The following is a 24,059-nucleotide window of genomic DNA, read 5'->3' as shown; positions in this document are numbered from 1 at the left end:
TGGTGAGAACTCAGGTGAAGGGGCAGTGAGCTGCTGGTGAGGACGCAAATGAAAATCCAGGTACGGATGGAGCTGAGGCACAGCTGAGATTCAGGGGAGGATGCAGGTGCACTTCCGGCTGGGTGCAGGTGAGGCAGGCACATGCGACGTAGGTGAGGAACCCTGCGAACTTGCAGGTGAACTACAGGAAGTTCCTGTAGGGTGGAGCTGAGCTGCAAGTGGGGCAGTGGGGGATCACAGCTGCCTCTCCCCCTCTCAAAGAGCTCCAGACTCTGGGAGACTTGTGAAATAGAACTGGAGCTTTATTGGGTGGACAATCGTGGTGGGATCAGTTGGGGCAGCCAAAGACCACCATGTTTTCGGTGAAGTTGGCCAGGTCCTGGCACAGTTTCTGGTTCTCCTCGTCTTGGCATTCATCCGCTTCAGGCCACAGCTCCACCCAGGTGTCCTTCCCGATGATGTAGCTGATGCTGGGGGAAGAGACAGGTCAGGAGGGGGAGGGGAAGGGCGGGGGGGGGGGGAGGTGGGCATGCACAGGCGCAGGGCGGGCACTCACTTGGGTTTCTCTCCCCACAGGTCAGAGGAGACGCCCCACACGAGGTAGTGGGCCCCCTCCTTCAGTTTGAGGGCTTCTCTGCACTTAATGTGACTGATGAACCTACGCTTCTGTTGAACTTGCACCTCATCGGAGCCTGAAGGGGAGGGAGAGGGAAGCTGAGCTGGGGGGAGGGACGGACACGGGGGAGGGGGAGGCAGAAAGACAGCAGACGCAGGGCTAACCTGATTTGATGATCTGCTCGATGGCCATGATGTAATCGTCAAAGTCATCCGACAGCTCCTTCCTGAGAAGTCTGGTCTTGTACACTGTGGGCGGGGGGAAAGAAGACAGCGTGGGTCCTGGGCAGGGTTGTCTGTGGGGCGCCGTCACCCAGCTCCTCCCAATCCGATAGGGGCAGGACCACAGCCAGGCAGGCTCAAGCCCCCTGCCCGCCCCCCACCGCAGTTAACATACCCAGCCACACTCACAGCCATGCACACAATCACAGCCGTCCACAACAACAGTCACAGGCACAACGACAGCTGCTCCTGTCCACGGACAAACACCTCTCTCACGCACGCCCACATACCATCCCCCTCATGACCACGGTTCCCCGTGCAATCAGAGCCCCTCACAACACATCACACACACAACCACAGCCACACGTAGCAATGACCACACGCGCCGTCACACCTCCGCTCACACACAACCACGCATGCGCGCGCCGCCCCCGCCAGACTCACCATAGTCCACGCCCGGCTCGCAGGCCTTGTCCAGCCGGTCCTCCAGGTTGACCTCGTCCTCCGTGTGGTGCATGAAGCAGTTCTCTGTGGGGTGGGTGGGTGGGTGGGCGGGGGACAAGGTCTAAGTCCCGCTTCTCGTTCAGGGCCTACCACCCACGAGTATGCCCAGCCCTCCTGGGTCACCGCCCCCACCCCGTGGAATCAGGGGTCCAGTGGGCGTGGCCACCCCTCCTGGCCCCTGCGCACCCACCCTCAGCACAGCGGCATGTATCTTTGTGGCAGAGTTTGTCCAGCATCCCGTCCTCCTTCTCCGGGTGGTAGAACCGGGTGCAAGCTTCATCTGTGGGCAGACGAGATGGCGAGGGCTAGGGCCTCCACCCCAGAGACCACAGCTGGGGGGGCTCAGTTTCCCAACTCCAGTCCATCAGACGTGCTGAGGCCAGGTCCCCAACCCTGGGACCCTCAGACCCCTAACTGCCATATCCCCAGGACTACCAGACTCCTAGCTCCTGGATTCCTGGGACCCGCCAGACTCCTAGCTCCTAGATCCTTGGGACCCCCAGACTCCTAGCTCCTGGATTCCCAGGACCCTCCCAGACTCTTAACTCCTAGATCCCTGGGAACCCCAGACTCCTAACCCCTGGATTCCCGGGACCCCCAGACTCTTAACTCCTGCATTCCTGGGACCCCTAGACTCCTAATTCCCAGATCCCTGGGACCCCAGGCCCTAGGACAGCTGCTCACCCAGGTTGTAATAAGAGTACACCTTGACTGCCCCAGGCTGTATGAGCCCCACGTTGAAGTACCGGTGAACTTTGAAGGATAGACAGTCCTCCAGGCTGTGTGAGACCTGGAAAGAAGGAGGAGGTTGGTCAAGGGGGTGACATGGGAGGAAGTCCAGCATGGGGCCTGGAGGTTGGAGCAGTGGTGGAGAAACTGAGGGATCAAGAAAGGATATGGGTGGGCAAGATGGGGGGGGGAGCAGGAATCTTTGCCAAAAAATTAATGAGCAGTTCATCAAATCCATTTTTTTTTCTCCACGGCTCATGGCTAGTTTACACTTCTCAGCATGTTTTCAGTTCCATGCGGCCATGTGATTGAGTTCTGGCCAAGGACTGCTATCTATATCCTTAAAAACATTCCATGGTTAACAAGACTGCAATAGACATTTGAAAGTTGCTAAAAGATTAGATCTTAAAAGTTCTTAACACACACACACACACTTTATAACTATGTGAGGGGATGGATGTAACTAACCTTATTGTGGTAATTATTTCCCAATATATACACATATCAAATCATTACATTGTACATCTTAAACCTACGCAATGTTATATGTCAATTAAATCTCAATAAAGTTGCAATAAATAAAGAGAAAGGAAGAAAGAAAAAAGAAAGGGAAGAATGGAGAGATGAAGGAAGGAAACAGATATACATATATATGTACATATACATAGGCATCATGTATATTTGGAGGAAAATGCTAACAATTAGTGAATTTGGGTAAAGGTTATATGGAACTTCTTCACTGTGCTCGGAAATTTGTCTGTAAGGTTGAAATTATATAAAAAAATTTAAGATACAAAAATTAAAATACAAAAAAGAAAACCATTAAAAAACCCATCTCAAAAAAAAAAAGAAAAGAAAAGAAAAAACCCATCTCATGCACAACCCCGTTTTCTTCTAGAAAGGATGGATCCAGCAGAGAAGTCCAGAATCCTAGGGATTACAGAACCGCAAGATGGAAGGTACGTGGATCCCTGCGTGACCACATGGAGCAGAAGTCCCCTTCCTTACCTCCCGTACCAGCTGGACTTTACACGAGTGGGACATACAAGTCTCTTGTGTTGAGACCCCCATATTCTTAGGGGTTTTATTATAGTAGCTAGTGTTGCTTATGCTGACTAACATGGGGTGAGGGTACAGGGAGTTAGCAGGGAAGATATGCGGATACGAGAAGGGGAAGAAATAAGCAGGAAAGAGAAGGAATTATGTTCAAGATAAAGACAGCAAGAGAAGGCTAGATGGAGAGAAAATAAAAGAAGAGAGAAATGCTAGGGGGTGGGAGCAAGGGAAGTCCTTTTTTTCCACCTAGCACTTTTTTTTTTTAAACCAAGGTGGTTTTTTCAATGGTTGTTCAAGACTCTGATGAGAAGAGGCTGGAGGGAGCAAGTGAAAAATGACGTTGGAACATGAGTGGTCAGAAGGTGAGTTGCAGGCTTCCCTAGTGGCGCAGTGGTTAGGAATCCGCCTGCCAATGCAGAGGACACAGGTTTGATCCCTGGTCTGGGAAGATCTCACATACCGCCGAGCAACTAAGCCCGTGTGCCACAACTGCTGAGCCTGCGTTCTAGAGCCCACGAGCCACAACTACTGAGCCCGTGCACCACAACCACTGAAGCCCGTGCCCTGCAACAATAGAAGCCACCACCATGAGAAGCCCACGCACCAAAATGAAGAGTAGCCCCCATTCGCCGCAACTAGAGAAAGCCCGCGTGCAGCAATGAAGACCCAACGCAGCCAAAAATAAGTAAATAAGGTAAATAAATTAAAAAAAAAAAAAAGCTGAGATGCTTCTAGAAGGTGGGTTGACCTTGTTTTACATGCCCTTTCCTCCCACACCAGCATCCCAGACCCTGTCTCCCCTAGGCTGGGGCTGGCCTGACCTGGAGACAAGGCCAATGGAGAAGCAAAGGCCAGCCAGGTAGGGGTCAAGATCCCAATGGAAGCCTTACCTTGTCCAGGTAGATGATGAGGGTGTTCTTTGTGGAGTCTTTGTTCAGCTCATACTTAGAGATGTATCTGTCGACACCAGTGCTCAGCTGGGGAAGGGTGAGGCTTGTGAAAATCCCTCCTGCATCCCCTTCCCTCCCTCCAGCTCCTTCCAGACCCTGGGCTCCTTCCCATGGATCCCAGCCCCTGAGCCCAAGACCTTCATACCAGTTTGAGGTCATCAATATCAGGAGAGAAGCCCGTCATCATGGATATATCCAGGATTGACATAGTGGCATCCTGGTCTCCCAGGTACCTGGATGGGGCAGGGGGAGAGGGGTTGGGCCCTAAGGTGGGGTCACTGCCTGAACAAGGGGGTCATATCAGGGACTGAGGCCTCTAGTTCCCACAGAACAGCAGAGAGTGAGGCTCGATTTTAGGAAACATTCCCCCAAGGGGAGTACAGGAAATGGAGCGTAATGATCAAGGTGATTAATTGCTCAGGTTCTGAAGCCCAACTGCCTGGGTACAAATCCCAGCTCTTTGTAACATTTGATGAGTTACTTAACCTCTACCTGCCTTAGTTCTAGAGAATGAAGATATAAGAATATGGGCATGTCTCACTTTGCATGATCCCGTTACCGCGGTCTAGTTGAATGGCACCAGCCCCTCAGCACCATGGTTCAGATTCCAGTACCACGGTATGTTCATCGTAATGACATAAAGTACAAATCTTGTTGCTAGCTCTTCACTCCACCAATCACTTCATAAATAACAGATGCACCTCACAACCAGTGACCAATCACATCCTTCCTTTCAGAGTCTGTTGGGTCACTGAGCATCCATTATTCAGTTCACACACAGACAGCAAGGAGTGAGTCGTGTCACTCCTTTCTCTCACAGTGGAAAAAACCTGTGTGACATTTTACAAAAATGGATCATTGAAAGAGGGAATTGGCCAACAAAGATGAAAGCACATCCATGAAATGAAGAGTGAGAACACTGGAAGTAAACTTTGAGTAAAACATAAATGGAGTTAGAGAAAAAATAGCAGACCACGGGGAGGTTGACTCTGCTGCCGTTTGCAAGACTAGCTACGTGGCCAGAGGAACTTAGTGAGGCAAACTGATCAACATAAATGAGGAAAGTGGTTGTGACAAAAAGGATGTGGAGGTCCCAGAGGAAGGGACGCCAGCAAAAACCATCACATTAAAGGGTCTCTTGGATATCTGATGACGTTGAAAGCTCAAAGAATGAAATATTGGAAGTTGACCCAAACTTAGAAGAGAACGTGACAATTCACTATGGCACGAAAAGATGCTTGCTTTATCTCATAAGTTAGACAAAGAGAAAAAAGGAGACACTGTCCCAACCACAGTGCTTTGGATAAGTGTTTTACAAAGGGGGGAAAAAGGAACCCAACCAATTGTTGTCTCAGTGTTCTAATGTTTTAAATTACAGTGTACTCAACAAATACTCATCTTACTATACTTTCGTTTCTCCAGACCTTTAAAACTGGCAGTGTGAGAGTTTTTGATGTTGTGACTAAAATTTTTAAAGGTCATGGAAAACCATAATTCAAAAAGAGTCATGTACCGAAATGTTCATTGCAGCTCTATTTACAATAGCCAGGACATGGAAGCGACCTAAGTGTCCATCAACAGATGAATGGATAAAGAAGATGTGGCACATATATATATAATGGAATATTACTCAGCCATAAAAAGAAATGAAATTGAGTTATTTCTAGTGAGGTGGATGGACCTAGAGTCTGTCATACAGAGTGAAGTAAGTCAGAAAGAGAAAAACACATACCATATGCTAACACATATATATGGAATCTAAAAAAAAAAAAGGTCATGAAGAACCTAGGGGCAAGACGGGAATAAAGACACAGACCTACTAGAGAATGGACTTGAGGATACGGGGAGGGGGAAGGGTAAGCTGGGACAAAGTGAGAGAGTGGAATGGACATATATACGCTACCAAACGTAAAATAGATAGCTAGTGGGAAGCAGCCGCATAGCACAGGGAGATCAGCTCGGTGCTTTGTGACCACCCAGAGGGGTGGGATAGGGAGGGTGGGAGGGAGGGAGACGCAAGAGGGAAGAGATATGGGGACATATGTTTACGTATAACTGATTCACTTTGTTATAAAGCAGAAAGTACAGAAACTAACACACCACTGTAAAGCAATTATACTCCAATAAAGATGTTTAAAAAAAATAAAATAAAGGTCATGGAACAGTTGTAATTTCACGGATGATTAAGATGACTTTGTACAAACTCAGCTTACATTGTCATTGCTAGTCTCACACTGCCATGCAAAGTGAGGACTGCTTGCTGTCTCCTTGTGGGTATTTAGCACTGGACTACATGCACAATACACTCTCAGAAAGCATTAAGCATCACAGTTATTATTTGTAAGAAGTCTTGCTAGAGACAGAGGGATGGCCAAGATGAACCCCAGTGACCCATCTCTTACCTTGTACAGATGTCAAGGATCATGGAGGCTTTGGCGTCCTGAGGCTTCTTGACTAGAAACACAGAAGACAGAAGGATGAGGTAGGGGGTTTCCTGGGTTCTGATCCAAGAGGGAGGGAGACATTAGCATGGGGGTGGTGGAAGGGTGACAGATAGGGTCTGGACTCTTTTTACCTGGTTGGGGGGCTGGATATATGGAAACCCGGAGGTCAAACTTTTTGCAGGTGACTTTGTCTTTGAGTTTGGCGTGGTACACGGTCACCACCTGGCGAGATGAGAGGGGAGACAAGGTGTCAGCCCACTTGACTTGGGAAGGGGAGGGTGCCTCCGGGGCAGAGGGACCTAGAGAAAGTGGTGGGCCAAGAAGGTGTGGGTTCCCATTCCTTACCGACAAGGTACCCTGTCCTTTCCCTTGAGCCGTTAATGTGAAATCCTCATTTGCCTTGGTCTGTGGGGAGTGGGGAGAGAGAAGAGAGAGCCCTGGGAACCAAGCCTTCCCCTGGCTGTGATGGGCATCTGCCCTCCCTCCCGCCTCCTAGCAAACTCTGACTGGCATGGAGGATGAAAGTGATGAGGGTTTGGCCAGGTGGCTATACCTCTTCTGAGCGCAGGAGGCTAGCAGATTCCCAGAAGATACGATGCCTTATCAGAGAGCTGCGGCTGGGTAGTTGGATGGACACGTCCAGGTTCAGCTCCTTGTGATCAGGGACATCCTTCTGGTACTGGGCCAAGGCTTGGAACACCATGAAAGTGGCCTGTTGCCCGTGACAGAGAAAGAGGGTGAATCTGGGCGACTGAGAAAGTGGTTAGAATCTACTGAAGGATGAAGAGACTCAGATCAGACTTGGGGCCCTGAGGCTGTGACCTAGAACCCACCAGAGAGGGTGAGAATACCACTGGGGTTTGCTGGATACCGAGTCCTAGAGAGTCCCAGAGAGTCCTAGAACTCTCTGAGTGAGAGAGGTTCAGACCAGAACTTGGAGACACTGGGAACATGTCTAGAACCCACCAGAAAGTATAAACATAAGACTGGAAGTCTAGCCACACTGAGAAGGTGGTCTAGACCCATCCAGAGGAGAGAGTCTGAGACAAGAGTTTAGAGGCACTGAGAATGTGTCTAGAACCCACTCACGAATAAAAGAATAAAATTGGAATCTGGGAACACTAAGCATCTGATCTAGAACCCAAAATTGACACCGAGAATGTGATTGAGAGCCCACCAGCAAGAAAAAGGGTTAAACTGGAATCTCAGGTTGCTGGAGTTTGAGGTTACCGAACCCATGGTCTAGAACTCATTAGGGACTGGAATAACTGAGAACCTGGTCTAAAACTCACAGTAAGATGTGGTAACACTGAGAGCTTGATGGAACTGAGAACATGGCCTAGAGCCCACCAGTGGGAGAGAAAGGCTTGGATAATGGCCTAGAATCATTAAGAACCTGGTCTAGAACCCACCAGTGAGACAGGATAAGATGGGAATGTGGTAGAAATGGGAACATGGTCTAGAACCTACAGGGGGAGAGAGAGGCTCACACCTGAACCTGGGCCCTGAGGACATGATCTAGACACCAGGATGGAAAAGAAGGCTCAGAACACAGCTTGGGGCATCCAGAATGTAGTCTAGGATCCATAGATGGGTTTGCAATTAAAAAAAAAAAAGATTTCTCAACTTCATTCCAATCATCCTGGCTCATGGGACAGAAGCACTGCCTCTCTTGGTCTCAGTGTCTTCTCCAGAAAGCTAATGGGAGGCCATAGGGGGTTGGGATGCAGGTGCCTGGGGGTGTGGGGCTACTTGCCTGCGTGGAGCCGTAACCACCTCCGTAGTATCTCTGCTCATTGAGCCAGCGCACAACAGGAGGCACAGAGTCAAAGTCTTTGAGCGCCAGCAGAGCCAAAAGGGCGTAGGATGTGGCTTCCACGTTGTAGAGCTTCTGGCCACGCTCCTCCCAGCGGTTCCTTTCTGCAGGGAGAACCCCCACCCCATAATGCTCACTGCTCTGTCCAGCCTGTAAATAGCTCAGAGAAAGCTCAGAAAAAAGACTCATACTAGACCTCTTGGTGTTCAGGTGTCCTGGCCCACATTCAAGGTCCTCAATCTGCTGGCTCCTGCCTCATTCTCTTCCCTCATTAACCTTCACTTCTCCATTTGAATTCTGAACTGCAGCCCCACTGCAGGAGATTCCCTAAACTTGCCATGCTCATTCTTACCTCTGAGCCTTTGCATATTCTGTTCCCTTGACTTGGAGCACCTTTTCTCCATCCACTCCTGGTTAGTTCTTACCCACCCTATACAATTCAGCTTCAATGGCACCCCAAGATTGGGTGAGGCCCTTCTTCCTGCTGTCTCTCAAAGTATCCTGTGCTTCTCCCGTCCCAGCACTATGACGCTCTACAGTAATCTATTAACTCATTTCTTTCTTCAACTGGAGTGTGAGGCCATAATGGCAGGAGCTGTGCTGTATTCACTGTGGTGTCCCAAGTGCCTAAGAAAGTAACAATGGCAGAGACTGTCACTAAGAACAATACCCTCCTCTTCCTGGGTACACAGTTGGACTACATCTCCCAGATGCCTTTGCAGGTAGGTATGGCCACATGACTGAGCTCTGGCCAATGGAATGTGCACGGCAATGATGGGGACCCTTCCATGCCTGGTCCACCTCCATTGCACAGTCTTCCTACTTCCCCTTCAGCTTGGATGGGATGTGTTCTGAGGCCCCAGAGTGGCAGAGCCTGGAAAAGATAGAGGCCTGGATCCCTGCATCACTGTATGGAGGAGAGCTGTTCACCAACAACAAACTTTCGTTGTGTTAAGCCACTTTAGTGTATGTTACATTATGTTACTTGAGATATCTTATCATCAGTGAGTGCAAACATGATACAGTGTCATCACTGTGCTGAATTCCCTATGGCATTATCCTATCGGATCTTAATTACCCTTGAGATAATGATATTATTGACAATATTAAAGGCAATGATGCTATCAGTGATAGAGCTCTTACAGTATGCTAGACCCTTTTCTACTTGCATTATTCATTTAATCTTTACAACCACCCTATGACAGAGGTATCATTTTAAGATGAGGAAACTAAGGTCCAGAGAGGCTAAGCAACTTGTGCAAGGTCAGACAGTGAGAAAGTGGCAGAGTGGGATTTCAATCTATATCTGTCTGACGTCAGAGCCCATGTTCTTAATGACACCTCACTGCCGTGTCATAGCAAGTGCTCAACACACAACATTCAACATTGTCGAATGAATTGTGCAATGAACCTTCTCGTGTGGCTTACACTGCGAACTTTTCACACCATAGTCATCCATCCCAGCTCAGCTTGGAGCTGTCCATCCCAGTGCAGCTTAAAGCCATGCATCCCAGCTCGAGAGGGCCACCCTCACACCCCAGCCATGCATCCCTCTTTACCCCCCCAGGCTGCCCCTCACCTGTGGCTGTGTTCAGAAATTTGTTGACGAGGGCACCATCCAGCTTGCCCAACAGAGCCAGGGCGTAGCCAGCAATGGCCACAGTATATGGTCTTTGCAACTCTATGTAGTGGTCTTCAAGGAAGTCTCCTGCCTTAGTGATGCTGCGCCCCAGGCTCTATGAGAAAGAGGATTGGGTACTCTGGTCAGGTGGGCGTTGCTGCCACAGAGAACTGGTAAGGATCACATAAGCATCACTTCTTGGGCACCAGGTGGTTTCTGTCCTTGGGACCTATCTGCCTTGCATCTGTCTATTTTCGAGGGTTTCCCAATGTGAGCTGCTTTGTTGCTGAGTACCTACTCTGTGCTGGGGTGGGGGGGCGGGGGAGTCTATATACCCTGTGTTGTGCTAGTAAATGTTTAAACAACATGGTTAACAACCAGCTCTCCAGTGGAGGCACGGGATTGGGGGGTGGGTGGGTGGAGGGGCTGCTAGTTTATAGATTGCCAATTACTGTGGTGTAAAAACTTCCACGATGGTCAATTTCAAGCTACTAATGTGATGTCCCTGAACATGCAGTGGGGAAGAGATGCCCCCAAAAGGCACTCGTGAGCTAGTATGAGGCAGATTCAGCACACCAAGGGAACACCTCTTATCCAATCATTATCATCATCACAGCTAGCTCTTACTATGTCCCAGTCATATATCCGCTCATTTAATCTCATAAAATCCTATGAGACAGGTATTATTTTCATCATTATCCTGCTGTGCAGATAAAAATACTGTGACCCAGAAAGATGGGGATTGGGGGAAGACATGATTTGAAGTGTTTGCTGATTTCCATGGCGTCAGTACTATCATGGCTGATTTCAACCTAGCAATGTGGCATCACTGAATGTAGATTTGGGAAGAGACGGGCAGTAACACAACATCATATAATATTTCCACCATACAGATACAGTAGACAAAAGTAACCTCAAGAGAATATGATAAAAGGTAGCAAAATATTTAGGAAGTGATACATTTAAAGCGTTTATTACCTGTGTTTTTAGTGTTTAATGTTTGCAGTTTAACTGTAAGTTTATATAATTTAATTTTTAACAATGATTGTCTTTAACAACCAGCTTGCAAAGTCCTGGAAATTTAACACCTGGCGTCCACAAGCTGGGCAGCACCCTGTTGGTTTAAACGCCAGCAGTCTGGTTCCACAGCCTATGCCATACTTCACGCTGTGTTGTGGAAGAAAAAATCCTTTTGCCTGCCCAGCTATCCCTCCTACATCTGTCCTTGACTGTTGTAAGAATACCTCCTCCCTCTCATTCACATGGCCACAGTGGAAGCAGCCATATTTGCCCACTAAGACCTACTTCCTGGCCTCAGCTGATTGGTCCAGGGGTGAATCCCCGACCCAAGCTGAGCCAATCAGAATCCTTCACTGGGAATCTGAGCTCTAGCCTTGGTCTGACTATTTCGCCAAGGAAGACAGCCATGTTCTGCCAGTCAGGCTGGATGGCAGGGAAAAGTTGAATTCTTGGGCAAGAAGGGAATGAAAGACATGTGAGAACACGAAGAACAAAGCATCCTGGCAGAGTCCCTGAGGCTATTTTCATTTTTTTTTTTTGACTTCACAGGCATGTGGGATCTTAGTTCCCCAACCAGGGATCGGACCTTAACCACTGGACTACCAAGGAAGTCCCTACTTTCATCTTTGAATTCGATAAATTCTTAGATCCCTAAAATAAAATTCCCATCTATTTTTGTACAATCTAGGTCACATGTATGATAACTAGGACACATGTGTGACATCTAGGACAACTCAGAGAGTCCTAAAAAAAAGCAAAGATTATTATACCCATTTCACAGATGCACGTACTGAGGCCCAGCAAGGGGAAGTGCCTGAGAGTCAGGATTTGAGGTCAGTTCTGTCTGACCCCACAGTTCTAGTGCTCTTTTCTGCTATAATTTCTCTCAAATCCTCCAGGTTGGAACCAGGAAGGCCTGGGTCCCTCTCGGGCAAAAAAGGTAACAGCCCCCTCCCCTCCACCTCTTTTCTGGGGTTCTGAGGAGGGAGAAGCAGCTGGCTGAAGGGGAGGCCCTGAGGTTCCCCACTAGGGCAACTAAAATTCAAACAACCCACTCTCAAAACCCCAGGGCAAAGCAGATTGAGTGATTACAGATTCTCAGGAGCCTGTCTTTCTAAGCTTCTCTGCTTCAGAACCAAAACTAGAGGAAAAGGGGATAGCAGTGAGCCAACATTTTGAATGCTTTTCCTTTTGGGGTCATGGACCCCTTTAAAAATCTCCTGCAAGATCCCTCAGACTAAGGTAATAATCTTGAGGATTCCGCCCCCACTCCCCTTTTAGCTCTGTGTCCCGAGTTTTCTTTAGGGAAGCAGCAAGGATACAGATGTAGGAGTGTTGTGGAAAGCAAGCTGAAGGGGCTTTTGTTGAAATTGGCTACAACTCTCTGACAATGGTAAAGCAGGCAGAAAGGACCCGATCTTTGATTTCTCTGAGCCTCAGTTTTCTCTTCTGTAAACTGGGGATAATAAGAGTAGCCTACCTCTTGGGCTGTTACAAGGATTACAGGACTTAAACTTGTCACACTCTTAGATGAGTTATCTTAGTTAGATACTCTTATGGCTGCTGTGGTGGTTGTTACCGCACTGGGAGGACTGGAAATGGCCCGAAAGCAACACCTCACCTTCCCAGGTGGATGTGTCCTGCGTGGGGGAGAGGAAGAAGGGAGAGAGCGGGGGACACTTACGTTGACCTGTCCCTCGCAAATGTCTTTAGACTCCTGCAGCGCGATGAGAACAAACGCCGTGAGGGACACGTCTTTCTCCTCGGGATTCTTGAAGCCACCCTAGAGGAGAAGCAGGAAACAAGGATAGGGTCATCAGTGTGTTCCCACACGCCAACCAACCCCCCTGTAGGATCAGCCGGTCAAGGCAGCGCTGGGTCTCTTCCCAGTTTCTCCCCAGGAGGGTCAAGCTCTTTGGTATTCATTCATTCATTCTGCAAATGTTGCTGATGGTGTGGTTGAGATGTTGGATGACAACCAGACTACGGCCCCAGCCCTCATGGAACTCCCCATCTGGTAGGGGAGACAGATAGGAACCAACCAGCTCATCAACAAATATATAATTACAAACTGATGAGTGCTGCACTGGAGAAGTGGATGTGGCATTGAGAAAGGACAGTGGGAGTGTGACTCAGTCATGGAAAAGCGTCCCTGAGGGATGATAGCTGGAACCACAATCGGAGCAGTGAGTAGGAGTAAACTCTCAAAGAGGGCAGGTGTTAGCATGCCAGGCAGCAGGAACAGCATGTGCAAAGGCCCCGTGTCTGTATAGAGCAAGGCTCCCAGCAGTACGGGAGGAGTGTGGAAAGAAGGAGGTAAGGCTATGAGGCTGGAAGCCTGAAAGGTCAGGCTAAGGCATCAATTCTCCAACTTAAGCACACCTGGTGGGGGTGGTGGGGGGAGGGTGTTAAAACTTAGATTCCTAGGCGGTGCCCCTAAATTTTCTGGTTCAGTGCATCTGGAGTCCAGCCTGAGAATTTCTGACATTTTGCATTTCTAACAAGTTTGCAGATACTGCTGATGCTGCTGGCCTGGGGAGCACACTTTTAGGACCACAGCTCTGAGTTCTGTGTTTAAGAGCATTGGGGAGCCAGGGGAATTTCGTTTTGCACCAGATCCTGCAGGTCTCTGGTTTTTGCAAGGGAGGAATGACACTTTCAGTTCCCTCATTTCCCTATTCCCACACACAGTGAATTGGGCAGTGGGTGGATGATGGAATCTTCCTCCCGTCCATCCTGTGATGCTCAGGTGCCCTCCTCTCCCAGCCTGCTCCGAATCCCTGCCTCTTACAATCATTTCTTGGTGTATCACGGGCCCATCCTCCTGGAAGACTCCATCAGGCTTCTGCTTCTCTAGGATCAGCCATTTGACGGCCCCACAGAGGACCTGGGAGTCGATGGCGATGAGGTTGGAGGCCAGTGCGAAGACCTTGACCACGAAGGCTGTCAGCCTGGTGGGTGGGTACAGAGCATGAGCCAATTGTCTCTGGGATCCGGAGACTGGCATCCCAGACAACCAATGAGCAGAGAGAGGCGGGGCCTAGCCTGGTTGGCCCAGGTTCCCTTCCCAAATCTCAGGGCCCAGCGTTGCCTGCAGGTTACACAGGGGGCTGGTACCTTGACTCTGGGTGGCGACCCGCCTAGACCACCCCAGGCCGGGATCCAGGCCCTGCTCAGGGAGGTGCAAGGCTGAGGATGGGCAAGCTGATCATGGAGACTCACCAGGTGCTGGGTGGCCGGTTCAGGAAGGCGGCGAAAGCCGAGTTGGGTTGTCTGTAGGCCAGCTGCTGGGTGTACCCTGCAGGGAGGAGAGAAGTGTCACTAGAGGCTGAGTGGAGGGGGTGGCTGGGGTGGGTAGGCCAGGTAGGGGAGGGGCTTAGAAAGAGGATAAAGATTCTGTGAGGGGCGGGACAGGGGTCCAGAGAGGAAAGGTGGGGCTCTGGGCAGGGGGCGGGCGTATAGGAGGGAGGGGAGCTTAAAGCGGAGAGGGACTCAGAGAGGGTGGGAGGATCAGAGAGAAGAAGGGGAAGGAGTTCTCAGAGGAGAGGGGATTCAGAGAGAGGAGGGTTCTCAAAATGGGTTCTCAGGGGCAAGCGGGCCTCAGCGGGGGAGGGAGCTCAGAGAGGGGCTCAGAGAGGGGTGAGGGAGTGGTCTCAGAGGAGGGGCGGGGCCTCGAGATGGGCGGGGTCTCAGGAGTGGAGGGGGCGCAGAGGGGCAGGGTCCAGGGGTGGAGGGGTTTCATAGGAGCGGGTCTCAGAGAGGTGGGGTCTCAGGGGCGGAGGGGGCTCAGAGGGGCGGGTGGGGCGCACACCCCTCTTGATGAGCTCCAAGGACTCCTGCCGCTTCTCCAGGCCGAACTTATCCCACTGTTCTGTGTTGTCCAGGTAGTGCACCGCGATGACCGTGGGTGTCATGCTGATCATGTTCTGCTCCCCACAGCCCGAGGGGGTTTGGATGAGGTGCTTCAGCCGCTCCCCGTTGATGGCGTCCTCTGTCAACTGGGCCACTGGGGTCCCTGCAGCCGGGCGTGAGGATGGCACTCAAGTCTGGGGCTGCCCCCAGCATTTCCAGGCTCTGACCAGCCAGGGCCCAAGGGGTCAGGGACAGCTGGGAGCATGTCAATGATGGAAGTGATGCACGGCTGAGTGGCTAGAGGGGGCTCTGCATTTGTGGGCAGTGGGAGTGGGTTTCTGCTTCACAGGGGAACTCCGGTCCCTGGGTCCTCTGGTTACACCAGTGGTAAAATAATTCCAGGAACAACAACCATGAATACTTTTATCATGCTTAATGCTATTTGCTAGGCTCTGTTCTCACACCATACAGTATCTCATTTAATCCTCCCAACAGCCCTTAGATGTCGATACTATTATTCGCCCCTATCACAGATGAGGAAACCAAGGGTCTCCTCCCAAAACCTTACAGCTCTCAAGTTGCAAGGTGCCTTTCCAGCTCCGTCTTGCCCCTTCTTGCCCCAGTTCTCCATCCGAGGCAATTAAATCCATAATTTCTTCTCTTGAACTCTACTGCTTCTTTATCAGCAAAAGCTATTTGCTGAACTAAGTACTGCCTGGAGCCTTCTATAAAGCAGATTAAGGAGGGGTTCTAGCTGACGAGGAGGCGGGAAACACAGTGGTTAAATACTCCTGGGATTAGATGGAACTGGGCTCCCTGCTTAGGAGTCATGGCCCCCCAACACCATTCTGGGTCCCCTGGGATTGGGGCCAAGGGCATCTCACCTTGCAGGAGGATCTTGGTCTCTGACTCCGTGTCTGGGACTTGGTCACTGAGATCGGCAGCTTTGATTTCCTCTCGCTGCACTCCCTCTGCCGGGTGAATGGGAGACACAGATGGCACCAGCCCCCTCCCACCCCACCCTGCATCACCACCCAGGCCTCACCCCCTCTGCCTCGCTGACTCACTTTGGCCCAGATGTTCTGGATCCAGTGTGCGGACAGCCACAGTTTTGTTGACTCTCATTCCTTCTGGCTGGACAGTGTTAGGGGTAGGGGGAGTCGTGTGAATAAAAGGGCAGACAGACAGACAGTCAGCAGGGCACTGTTCTTGGGATTACTGTAGCATAAGGCATGATGGCCTCCACCTGACCTTAGCTGTATGACTGGAAGTCAGTTACTTAACCTGTCTGTGCCTCAGCTTCCTTCCTTATAAGGAGGTAATATAAACATCTACCTCGGGCTTCCCTGGTGTTGCAGTGGTTGAGAGTCCGCCTGCCAATGCAGGGGACATGGGTTCGTGACCCGGTCCAGGAAGATCCCACATGCCACGGAGCGGCTGGGCCCGTGAGCCATGGCCGCTGAGCCTGCACGTCTGGAGCCTGTGCTCCGCAAGGGGAGCGGCCACAACAGTGAGAGGCCCGCGTACCACAAAAAACAAAAACAAAAACATCTACCTCATACCCACTGTTGTGCAAATTAATAATAAAATTATAAATTAATAAAGAAATAACAAGACCTTTAGAAATCTTCCTATGTGCCTAGAAGATTGCTGGGGTTAATTCATGTAATCTTCACAACAACCCACTGGAGTGGGTACTGCTATTATCAATGCCATTTTAAAGATGGGGGAACTGGGATACAGACAGGTGAAGTAACTTGCCCAAGGTCACACAGTGAGTAGAACAGAATTTGGGCTTGAACCTGGTAGTCTGCTCCAGAGTCTGTTTCTAAACCAAATGCCTCTCAATGGGCTAAATAAAATAAAAATCTAAAAATAAAACAAATAATATAAAAGTAAAACAAAAATTTTAAATAAATAAATAAGAAAAAGAAAAAATAAATGAAAGAATGTACATAAGTACTAACACAGTGGCTGACACATAAGTGCTCAATTAAAATAGGGGCTATCTTAATTAGAATCAAAGGCCCAATGTGAGCTGTCATGTGTCTACAGATAAACATTTTTATTTTATTTATTTATTTGGCTGCACTGTGCGGCTTACGAGATCTTAGTTCCCTAACCAGGGATCGAACCCTGGGCCACAGCAGTGAAAGCGCTGAGCCCCAATCACTGGACTGCCAGGGAATTCCCACCAAGATTTTTAAAGTCAAAAGAAAACTCCTATGCTGAAAGGTGTTACAAAATGTCATATTTGATATTAAAATACATTTTAATGAAAAAAATATTATTGATCTTTGTTTGAGCTTTTGGGTGCACCCTAAAATTGTGTGCCCAAGGAAAATACCTCACTTGCCTCACCCTAATCCCGGCCCTGCTTCCAAACCTCCAGGACTCCTGAATTTCCTAAGGTTGGCCTGGGTCTCTAACCTGGGTTGACAGCACAGGGAGAACAGGAGCCTTTCCTGAAGGACGAGCGGCAGCAGGTACCCCAAGGACTCACCACGACCTTCAGGGTCTTCTTGACACCATCACTGATGAAGTGGTTGTAGACAGCAGCCTTGACCTCCACCTCATGGAGGCCGACCTTCAGGGGCACAATGACATAAGGCACGGGCACCGAGGACTTGGGTGGGATGATTAGAGTCTGCTGGTGGCGCTTCTTGGCAGTTGCCAGGCTACAGAAGGCTGAATTGTAGAGCAATTCCACCCTCACCTGCCGGGGAGAGAGAGCATCAAGTCAGGGGAATGTACCACAGACCCTCTTCTCCAAGCGCCCATCATGCTTCCATTGCACCAGGGGCCCACCTTGAGCGCCTCCACCTCCCGGTAGTTGTAGAGGACAGCTCGAATCTCCACCTGCTCATTGCGCACAACAGAGTAGGGTAGACGCAGGTCAATGAAGAAATCCTGCATCACCGTGACCTCATAGGGGTCAGCCACACAGATCCCTGCCCGGGTGGAAACAGAACACGAAGTGTCAGGGGTGGGGCAGGGAGTGGGCAAGGTGGACTGGATCCAAGTTCAGGTCCAAGTTCTTGCCCCTACCAATGTCTCAGTGCTTACCTCTGACCACTGGAGCTGTCCCAAGGTCAGCCTGTCTTTGCAGAAGCCCATAGACGAACCATCATTAATGGTGATAACTTACAGATGGTGGTGGTGGCAGGGAGTTGCCATGACTTAATGGTTCCCATTTTCTCTGTAATTTTACTCATAGATAGATGTGTTGGAGGAAAGAAGGCAAGCATAAATGAAGAGTCTATATGTATGATCTCCAAAATGGTAGCCCCAAGTGGTCACTGGGCACTTGAAATGTGGCTAGCTCGAGTGAGAGTGAGAACTGGATTCCTACTTTTATTTCCTTTTAATTAACTTAGATTTAAACTTAAAAAACCAATGCTCATTGTGAATGTAATAAAAACCACTGAATCGTACACTTTCAAATGGTGACTTTCATGTTATGTGAATTATATCTCAATTTTAAAAAGGATGCTTGATTCAGTGATTGGAAAACTTTTAAAGTTTTTAGTTTAAGTATGTTTAGAACAACTTGGATAGGCCAATCTACCTTTTCAACTGTAAATCTTATGGATCCCAAAATACAGATCGGAGTATTTTCAATGAAAAGCTAGCATCCTAATTTAGATGCACTGTCAGTATAAAATACATGGCAGATTTCAAAGGCTTAGTACAAACAAAAATAAAATACATGGGGCTTCCCTGGTGGCACAGTGGTTGAGAGTCTGCCTGCCGATGCAGGGGACACGGGTTCGTGCCCCGGTCCGGGAAGATCCCACAGGCCGCGGACCGGCTGGGCCCGTGAGCCATGGCCCCTGAGCCTGAGCGTCCGGAGCCTGTGCTCCGCAGCAGGAGATGCCACAACAGTGAGAGGCCACGTACCACAAAAAAAAAAAAAAAAAAAAAAAACCCAACTTGATTCATAAATTTGAGATATTAATCGGTTATTCTTAAATATTAATAGATTTGCTATTGTAACATGATTACTGTGGTAGTGGTTTTGCAAATTTTTACAAAATGTTGAATAATAATATTTTGGATATATTTGGATTAAATAAATTGTATTATTAAAATTGATTTAATCTACTGCTTTTTTGTGGGGCTACCAGAAAATTTTAAATGACATACACAGCTTGCTTTATATTTCTAATGGACAGTGCTGATCTACATTGTAAAAATTAATGAAAGGACACCTCAACTAAAATTGAAGAAGGGAAGGCCTGAAGAGGGAGCTCTGATGCCCTACCACTGACTTCAGTTATCCCAAATAGGAAGATGTCAACAGATCCCAACAGGAAGAAGCTTCAACTACAGACCCCAACTGGAAGAGATGTTTGCACTCCCAAACAGAAAGTGCAATTAACTTAACTACAGCAGGAGGAAGGAAGATTTTCTTCCTGCCCAGCAACAAGCCCAGCCAATGAAAACACTGCAGCTCAGCCAATGAGAAACTGCCTTACCTGAACTGTTACTTTCCTCCAATGAGGACATTTTTCTCTTGCTGATGACTTGTTTGCCCTACCCTTCATTCTACCTTTCATTTTGTACAATTCCTCTGAGTATCTCTCTCCTCGCCAGATAAGATGCTGCCCAGCTCATGAATTGTTTAACAAACCTAATTAGATCTTCAAATTTACTCAGTTGAATTTTGTTAACAACATTGAGCAAAACGATGCTTAAAAACAGCAGTTACTTGTGATACAACAGTTACCAGATTAAATGTAAGCAAAGTGTTGATGCAAGTGAAATTTGTGAAAAATTATCACATTAATAATAATCTTACACCAAGAAATCTATTAAGATTGGAGGGAATTCCCTGGCGGTCCAGTGGTTAGGACTCCCTGCTCTCACTGCTGAGGGCCAATCCCTGACTGGACCAGGGTTCAATCCCTGGCTGGGGAACTAAGATTCCATAAGCCACACACCACCGCCAAAAAAGAAAAAAAAAAAGATCTGATAATTTTCCGTATTCTTCAATGGCAGAAAAAATAATAATCAGAGGCTTAAACAAAATCCTTATTTCCCAATCTACAGTCATTTACTCATCACCCTTGGGGGGTCTGCTATAGTCACTGGTTTAATTTACCATTTCTTACCTACTATTTACATTTTTAAACTCAAATTTAATTTACTACGGTGCATGAGAACCCAGGTTCTTGTGCTATAAACAGGTTACCTCAAGGAAAACAAAATTATTTTGTTAAATACTAGTTAGCTTGTGTTGCCCGCAGAAAGCTAGACCACTCTCTCTTCGTTTAAAAAAGGAGTTAAACAAGAAGTAGAGACAAGGTAAAGACATCCTTACACTAGACTTAGCTTTTCTCCTTGAATGAGATGGAAGGAAGAATGGAAAGAGAACCAAAAAGGGAATGACTTCTGATACACAATTCCTGTCACTTCAAGGCAGTGAAACAATTATTCTGTGTGATACTGTGACAGTGGCTACAAGTCATGATGTATTTATCCAAACCCATAGAATGTACAACACCAAGAGTGAATCCTAATGTCAACTATGGACTTCAGTTCGTAATAATGTATCAGTATTGGCCCATCCACTATAACAAACGTACCACACTAATGCAAGATGTTAACAATAGGGGAATCTGGGGGAGAGAGGGGTACATGGCACCTCTCTACATATTTTGCTCAATTGTTTCTGAAAACCTAATACATTTAAAAAAAATCTCTTCCCTAAAAAGAAATGAGGGACTTCGCTGGTGGTCCAGTGGTTAAGAATCCGCCTTCCAATGCAGGGGACGTGAGTTCAATCCCTGGTCTGGGAACTAAGATCCCCCATGCCACAGGGCAACTAAGCCCGTGACCCACAACTACTGAGCACGCAAGCCACAACTAGAGAGCCCACGTGCTCTGGAGCCAGTACACCACAACTAGAGAGAAGCCCTCATGCCAAAACGAAGAGCCCACGCTGCAACTAAGACCCCACGCAGCCAAAAAGTAAATAAATAAATAAATAAATAAATATATATATATATATATATATTTTTTTTTTTTTTTTGCGGTACGCGGGCCTCTCACTGTTGTGGCCTCTCCCTTTGCAGAGCACAGGCTCCGGACGCCCAGGCTCAGTGGCCATGGCCCACAGGCCCAGCCGCTCTGCGGCATGTGGGATCCTCCCAGACCGGGGCACGAACCCGTGTCCCCTGCATCGGCAGGCGGACTCCCAACCACTGTGCCACCAGGGAAGCCCTAAATAAATATTTTTTAAAAAAAGACATGACTACGCCAGAAACTAACACAACACTGTAAATCAACTATACTTCAATTAAAAAAAAAGAAAGAAAGAAAGAAATGACTTCTGATGCCTGCTTTGTGTCATTTAAGGGAGCGCCTATGCATCTCCGAAAGGAATTTACCCTTTGATCCCTAAAGTATGTTCGACTCCAATAATAAAAATAATAGCTCACACTCATTGAACATTTACAATGTGTCAGGTACTATTATCACTATTATAAAATCCCAACACTTTGAATAGGTACTATTTCTATTGTGCCCATTTTACGGATGAGCACAGAGAGGCTGGGTAACTTGACGAAGGCCACACAGCTGCCCAGAGGAGGACCTGCGATTTGGACACAGGCACTTGGGCTTGGGAAGCTCCTTGCTTTTAACCTTACTGACTCTTTAATTCCTAATAGCTCACAAGTCTAAAAATTTCAAGTTCTATTGGTTATCATGTTTCAGTCTTTATTCTGAAGTTTGGATTCCTGAAAGTTTCATTCACTTGTGATCCTGGGCAAGTCACCTTCTCTCCCTGGCTTCAGTGTTCTCAGTTGTAGGAGAATCATAGTACCAACCTTACAGGGTAGTTGTGAGCATTAAATGAGGTAATATGTAGAGAGTTAATGATGTTGAAAAGACATCACAGGCAAGATCTAAAAACCACAGGGATTCTGCCCCGCCCCCACCCCCGGGACATTTGGTAATATCTGGGGACGTCTTGGATGTCACAACTAGGGAGATGGGTTGCTACTGGAATCTAGCAGGTAGAAGCCATGAAGATACCCAACATCTTATATCACACAGAATGGTCCCCTGCCACAAAGAATGACCCAGCCCAGAATGACATCAGTGATGAGATTGAGAAATGCTGGTGCAGGGAAGAACTCTTCCAACATTCATGTCCATACAAATCTCCTGGGGATCAGGAGATGTTTCCAGTAATAAAATGCACATTCTGACTGAGCAGGTTAGGAGTGACTAAGATTCTGAATGTCTAACAAACTCCCTGGTAAACCTACTTTACCAGATTGCAGCTGGCCCAGGAAATAGGCTTTGAGGGGCAAGGATCTAACTGTGGTTTTCAACTTCTTTTTTTTTTTCAAGCTGCAGGAACTTTTTTTTAGGTAAAGGGAACCTCACACAGAATCTCGATATATGGAAATGTACAACAGGCAAATATGAAGATGCTCTGATTTGAAACAGGGATGGGGGCCCCAAACTAGATCTGTGCTGAGTGGTTTTGGAGTCTCAGGCAGAAGGAAAACTCTGCGCTCTGTGTATATGATTTCATCTGCCATCATCACTTGTTCAAGAGAAATGAGCAGAAAATTGCAATACCTTCCATTAGAAGCAAGATAGACAAAGAAGCAGATTTTGAAAACCTTGAAGCCAGGAAAGTAAAATGATAATAAAGTGTAATTTATGATAAATTACAACGAAACAAACTTATACTAGAGTATATTAAGTTCTGAGTTTGCTATAAATAAAATACACTTAATGTTGTGAGTTTTAATACACCTAGTTTTAAAATGTTTCAGTGTTTTCAATAGTTTTTCAACCTCTTTAATGCTCTGGAAAAAATTAAATATACATAAAACATGCATATGGGACACATCTTTCCTTTTACCTCAAACTCCATTATGACTTGGCACAGTGCTGGTTTATATTTAAAATTTGGATATTTTGTACAACATGTTTTTTTTGCATTCATTTTGATTTTTTTCCAAAAAAACTATCGCATGAAAATATGATTTATCTTGATGACTGAGTTTTTTTGGCACCCACTTAATTTTGCATTCAAAGTCAGTGCCTCACTCTCCTTACCCCATTCTCAGACCTGCTATAAGTCATCCATATTTGGCTAGGGTGTGTCAGGGTCTCACACCCAGCCCTTGGTGGCGGTGGGGCGGGAGGGCAGGGGGTGTACACATACACCTTTTTTTGTCGTGTTTCACAATCTAACCACCAATGTTTCAATCACTCATTTCATCCCGCTTCCTCTTTTAGTTTTTCTTTGTCGACCTGTTTTTTTTTTTTTTTGCGGTACGCGGGCCTCACACTGTTGCAGCCTCTCCCGCTGCGGAGCACAGGCTCCGGACGGCATGTGGGATCTTCCCGGACCGGGGCACGAACCCGCGTTCCCTGCATTGGCAGGCAGACTCTCAACCACTGCGCCACCAGGGAAGCCCTGTTTTCTTCTTAATTGCTTTACCCAGTATCATGGCAACATCACCCCTGCAAAGTTTTTGTTGCTATAAATCATTCTGTATGATACTGTGATGGTGGATACATGTCATTATACATTTGTCCAAACCCATAGAACGTAAAAAACCAAGAGTGAACCCTGACCTCAGCTAAGAACTTGCAGTGATCATGATGTATCCATGCATCCTTCGATTGTTACAAATGCACCATGCTGGTGGGGGATGTTGATGGTGAGGGAGACTGTGTCTGTGGTGGGGAAAGGGGTATATGGGAAATCTCTGCACCATCCTCTCAATTTTGCTCTGAACTAAAACTGCACTAAAACTAAAATCTATTTACAAAAAGCACAATGTCACTCACATTCGACACTCTAATGCCTCTCCAGGAACCAGAGGAAAGTGTCAGCCACCAGGAAACAAAGGATCTGTCAGGATTGAATGAGAAAATGCCCGGGGCGGTCTGGGGTCCTGGCCTCCTGAGGACCAGACCACCATCCTCTCTCACCTTTCTTGTCTGACAAGCTCACAGCCAGAATCTCCCAAGTGGTGATGGAGTCTTTCAAAAACACGTTCATGAGCTTCGTGGAGATTCTGGATCGGGGAGAGGAGGCATTAGAAGATACCTAGCATGGTGGAGGGGGAGAGCTGGTAGGGAGGGGCCCCAAGGGACAGGGTTGGAGTGTCTGGTGGGTGGGCACGTGTAGGTAGCCCCAACTCTTCTAGTCTAGGTTGTGTGATTCCACAATGATTCCAGAAAAGAGGGGGCAT

The 24,059-nt window shown here is 47.8% G+C and overlaps 1 protein-coding gene across 1 annotated transcript in view; it reads right to left on the bottom strand.

Annotated features, from left to right (window-relative positions):
* Positions 1-287: 287 nt before the first annotated feature.
* C3 (complement C3) overlaps positions 288-24,059 on the bottom strand; it is a 35,068-nt gene continuing 11,296 nt past the window's right edge. Inside the window, exons 19-41 of the mRNA XM_065873377.1 lie at positions 23,797-23,882; positions 17,638-17,780; positions 17,333-17,545; positions 15,897-15,963; positions 15,714-15,800; positions 14,789-14,992; positions 14,200-14,275; positions 13,769-13,928; positions 12,662-12,760; positions 9,916-10,072; positions 8,277-8,440; positions 7,074-7,232; positions 6,866-6,925; positions 6,652-6,742; positions 6,479-6,530; positions 4,222-4,309; positions 4,017-4,103; positions 2,026-2,131; positions 1,532-1,621; positions 1,282-1,365; positions 781-864; positions 557-692; positions 288-470 (exon numbers count right to left, since the gene is read on the bottom strand). Coding sequence (XP_065729449.1) covers positions 329-470; positions 557-692; positions 781-864; positions 1,282-1,365; positions 1,532-1,621; positions 2,026-2,131; positions 4,017-4,103; positions 4,222-4,309; positions 6,479-6,530; positions 6,652-6,742; positions 6,866-6,925; positions 7,074-7,232; positions 8,277-8,440; positions 9,916-10,072; positions 12,662-12,760; positions 13,769-13,928; positions 14,200-14,275; positions 14,789-14,992; positions 15,714-15,800; positions 15,897-15,963; positions 17,333-17,545; positions 17,638-17,780; positions 23,797-23,882 — 2,635 coding nt within the window. The 3' untranslated portion in view covers positions 288-328. The remainder of the gene's footprint in view (positions 471-556; positions 693-780; positions 865-1,281; positions 1,366-1,531; positions 1,622-2,025; positions 2,132-4,016; positions 4,104-4,221; positions 4,310-6,478; positions 6,531-6,651; positions 6,743-6,865; positions 6,926-7,073; positions 7,233-8,276; positions 8,441-9,915; positions 10,073-12,661; positions 12,761-13,768; positions 13,929-14,199; positions 14,276-14,788; positions 14,993-15,713; positions 15,801-15,896; positions 15,964-17,332; positions 17,546-17,637; positions 17,781-23,796; positions 23,883-24,059) is intronic.

The sequence above is a fragment of the Phocoena phocoena genome, chromosome 3 (genome assembly GCF_963924675.1).
Source record: "Phocoena phocoena chromosome 3, mPhoPho1.1, whole genome shotgun sequence".
NCBI lineage: Eukaryota > Metazoa > Chordata > Mammalia > Artiodactyla > Phocoenidae > Phocoena > Phocoena phocoena.
This window is presented reverse-complemented; position numbering and strand designations above follow the sequence as displayed.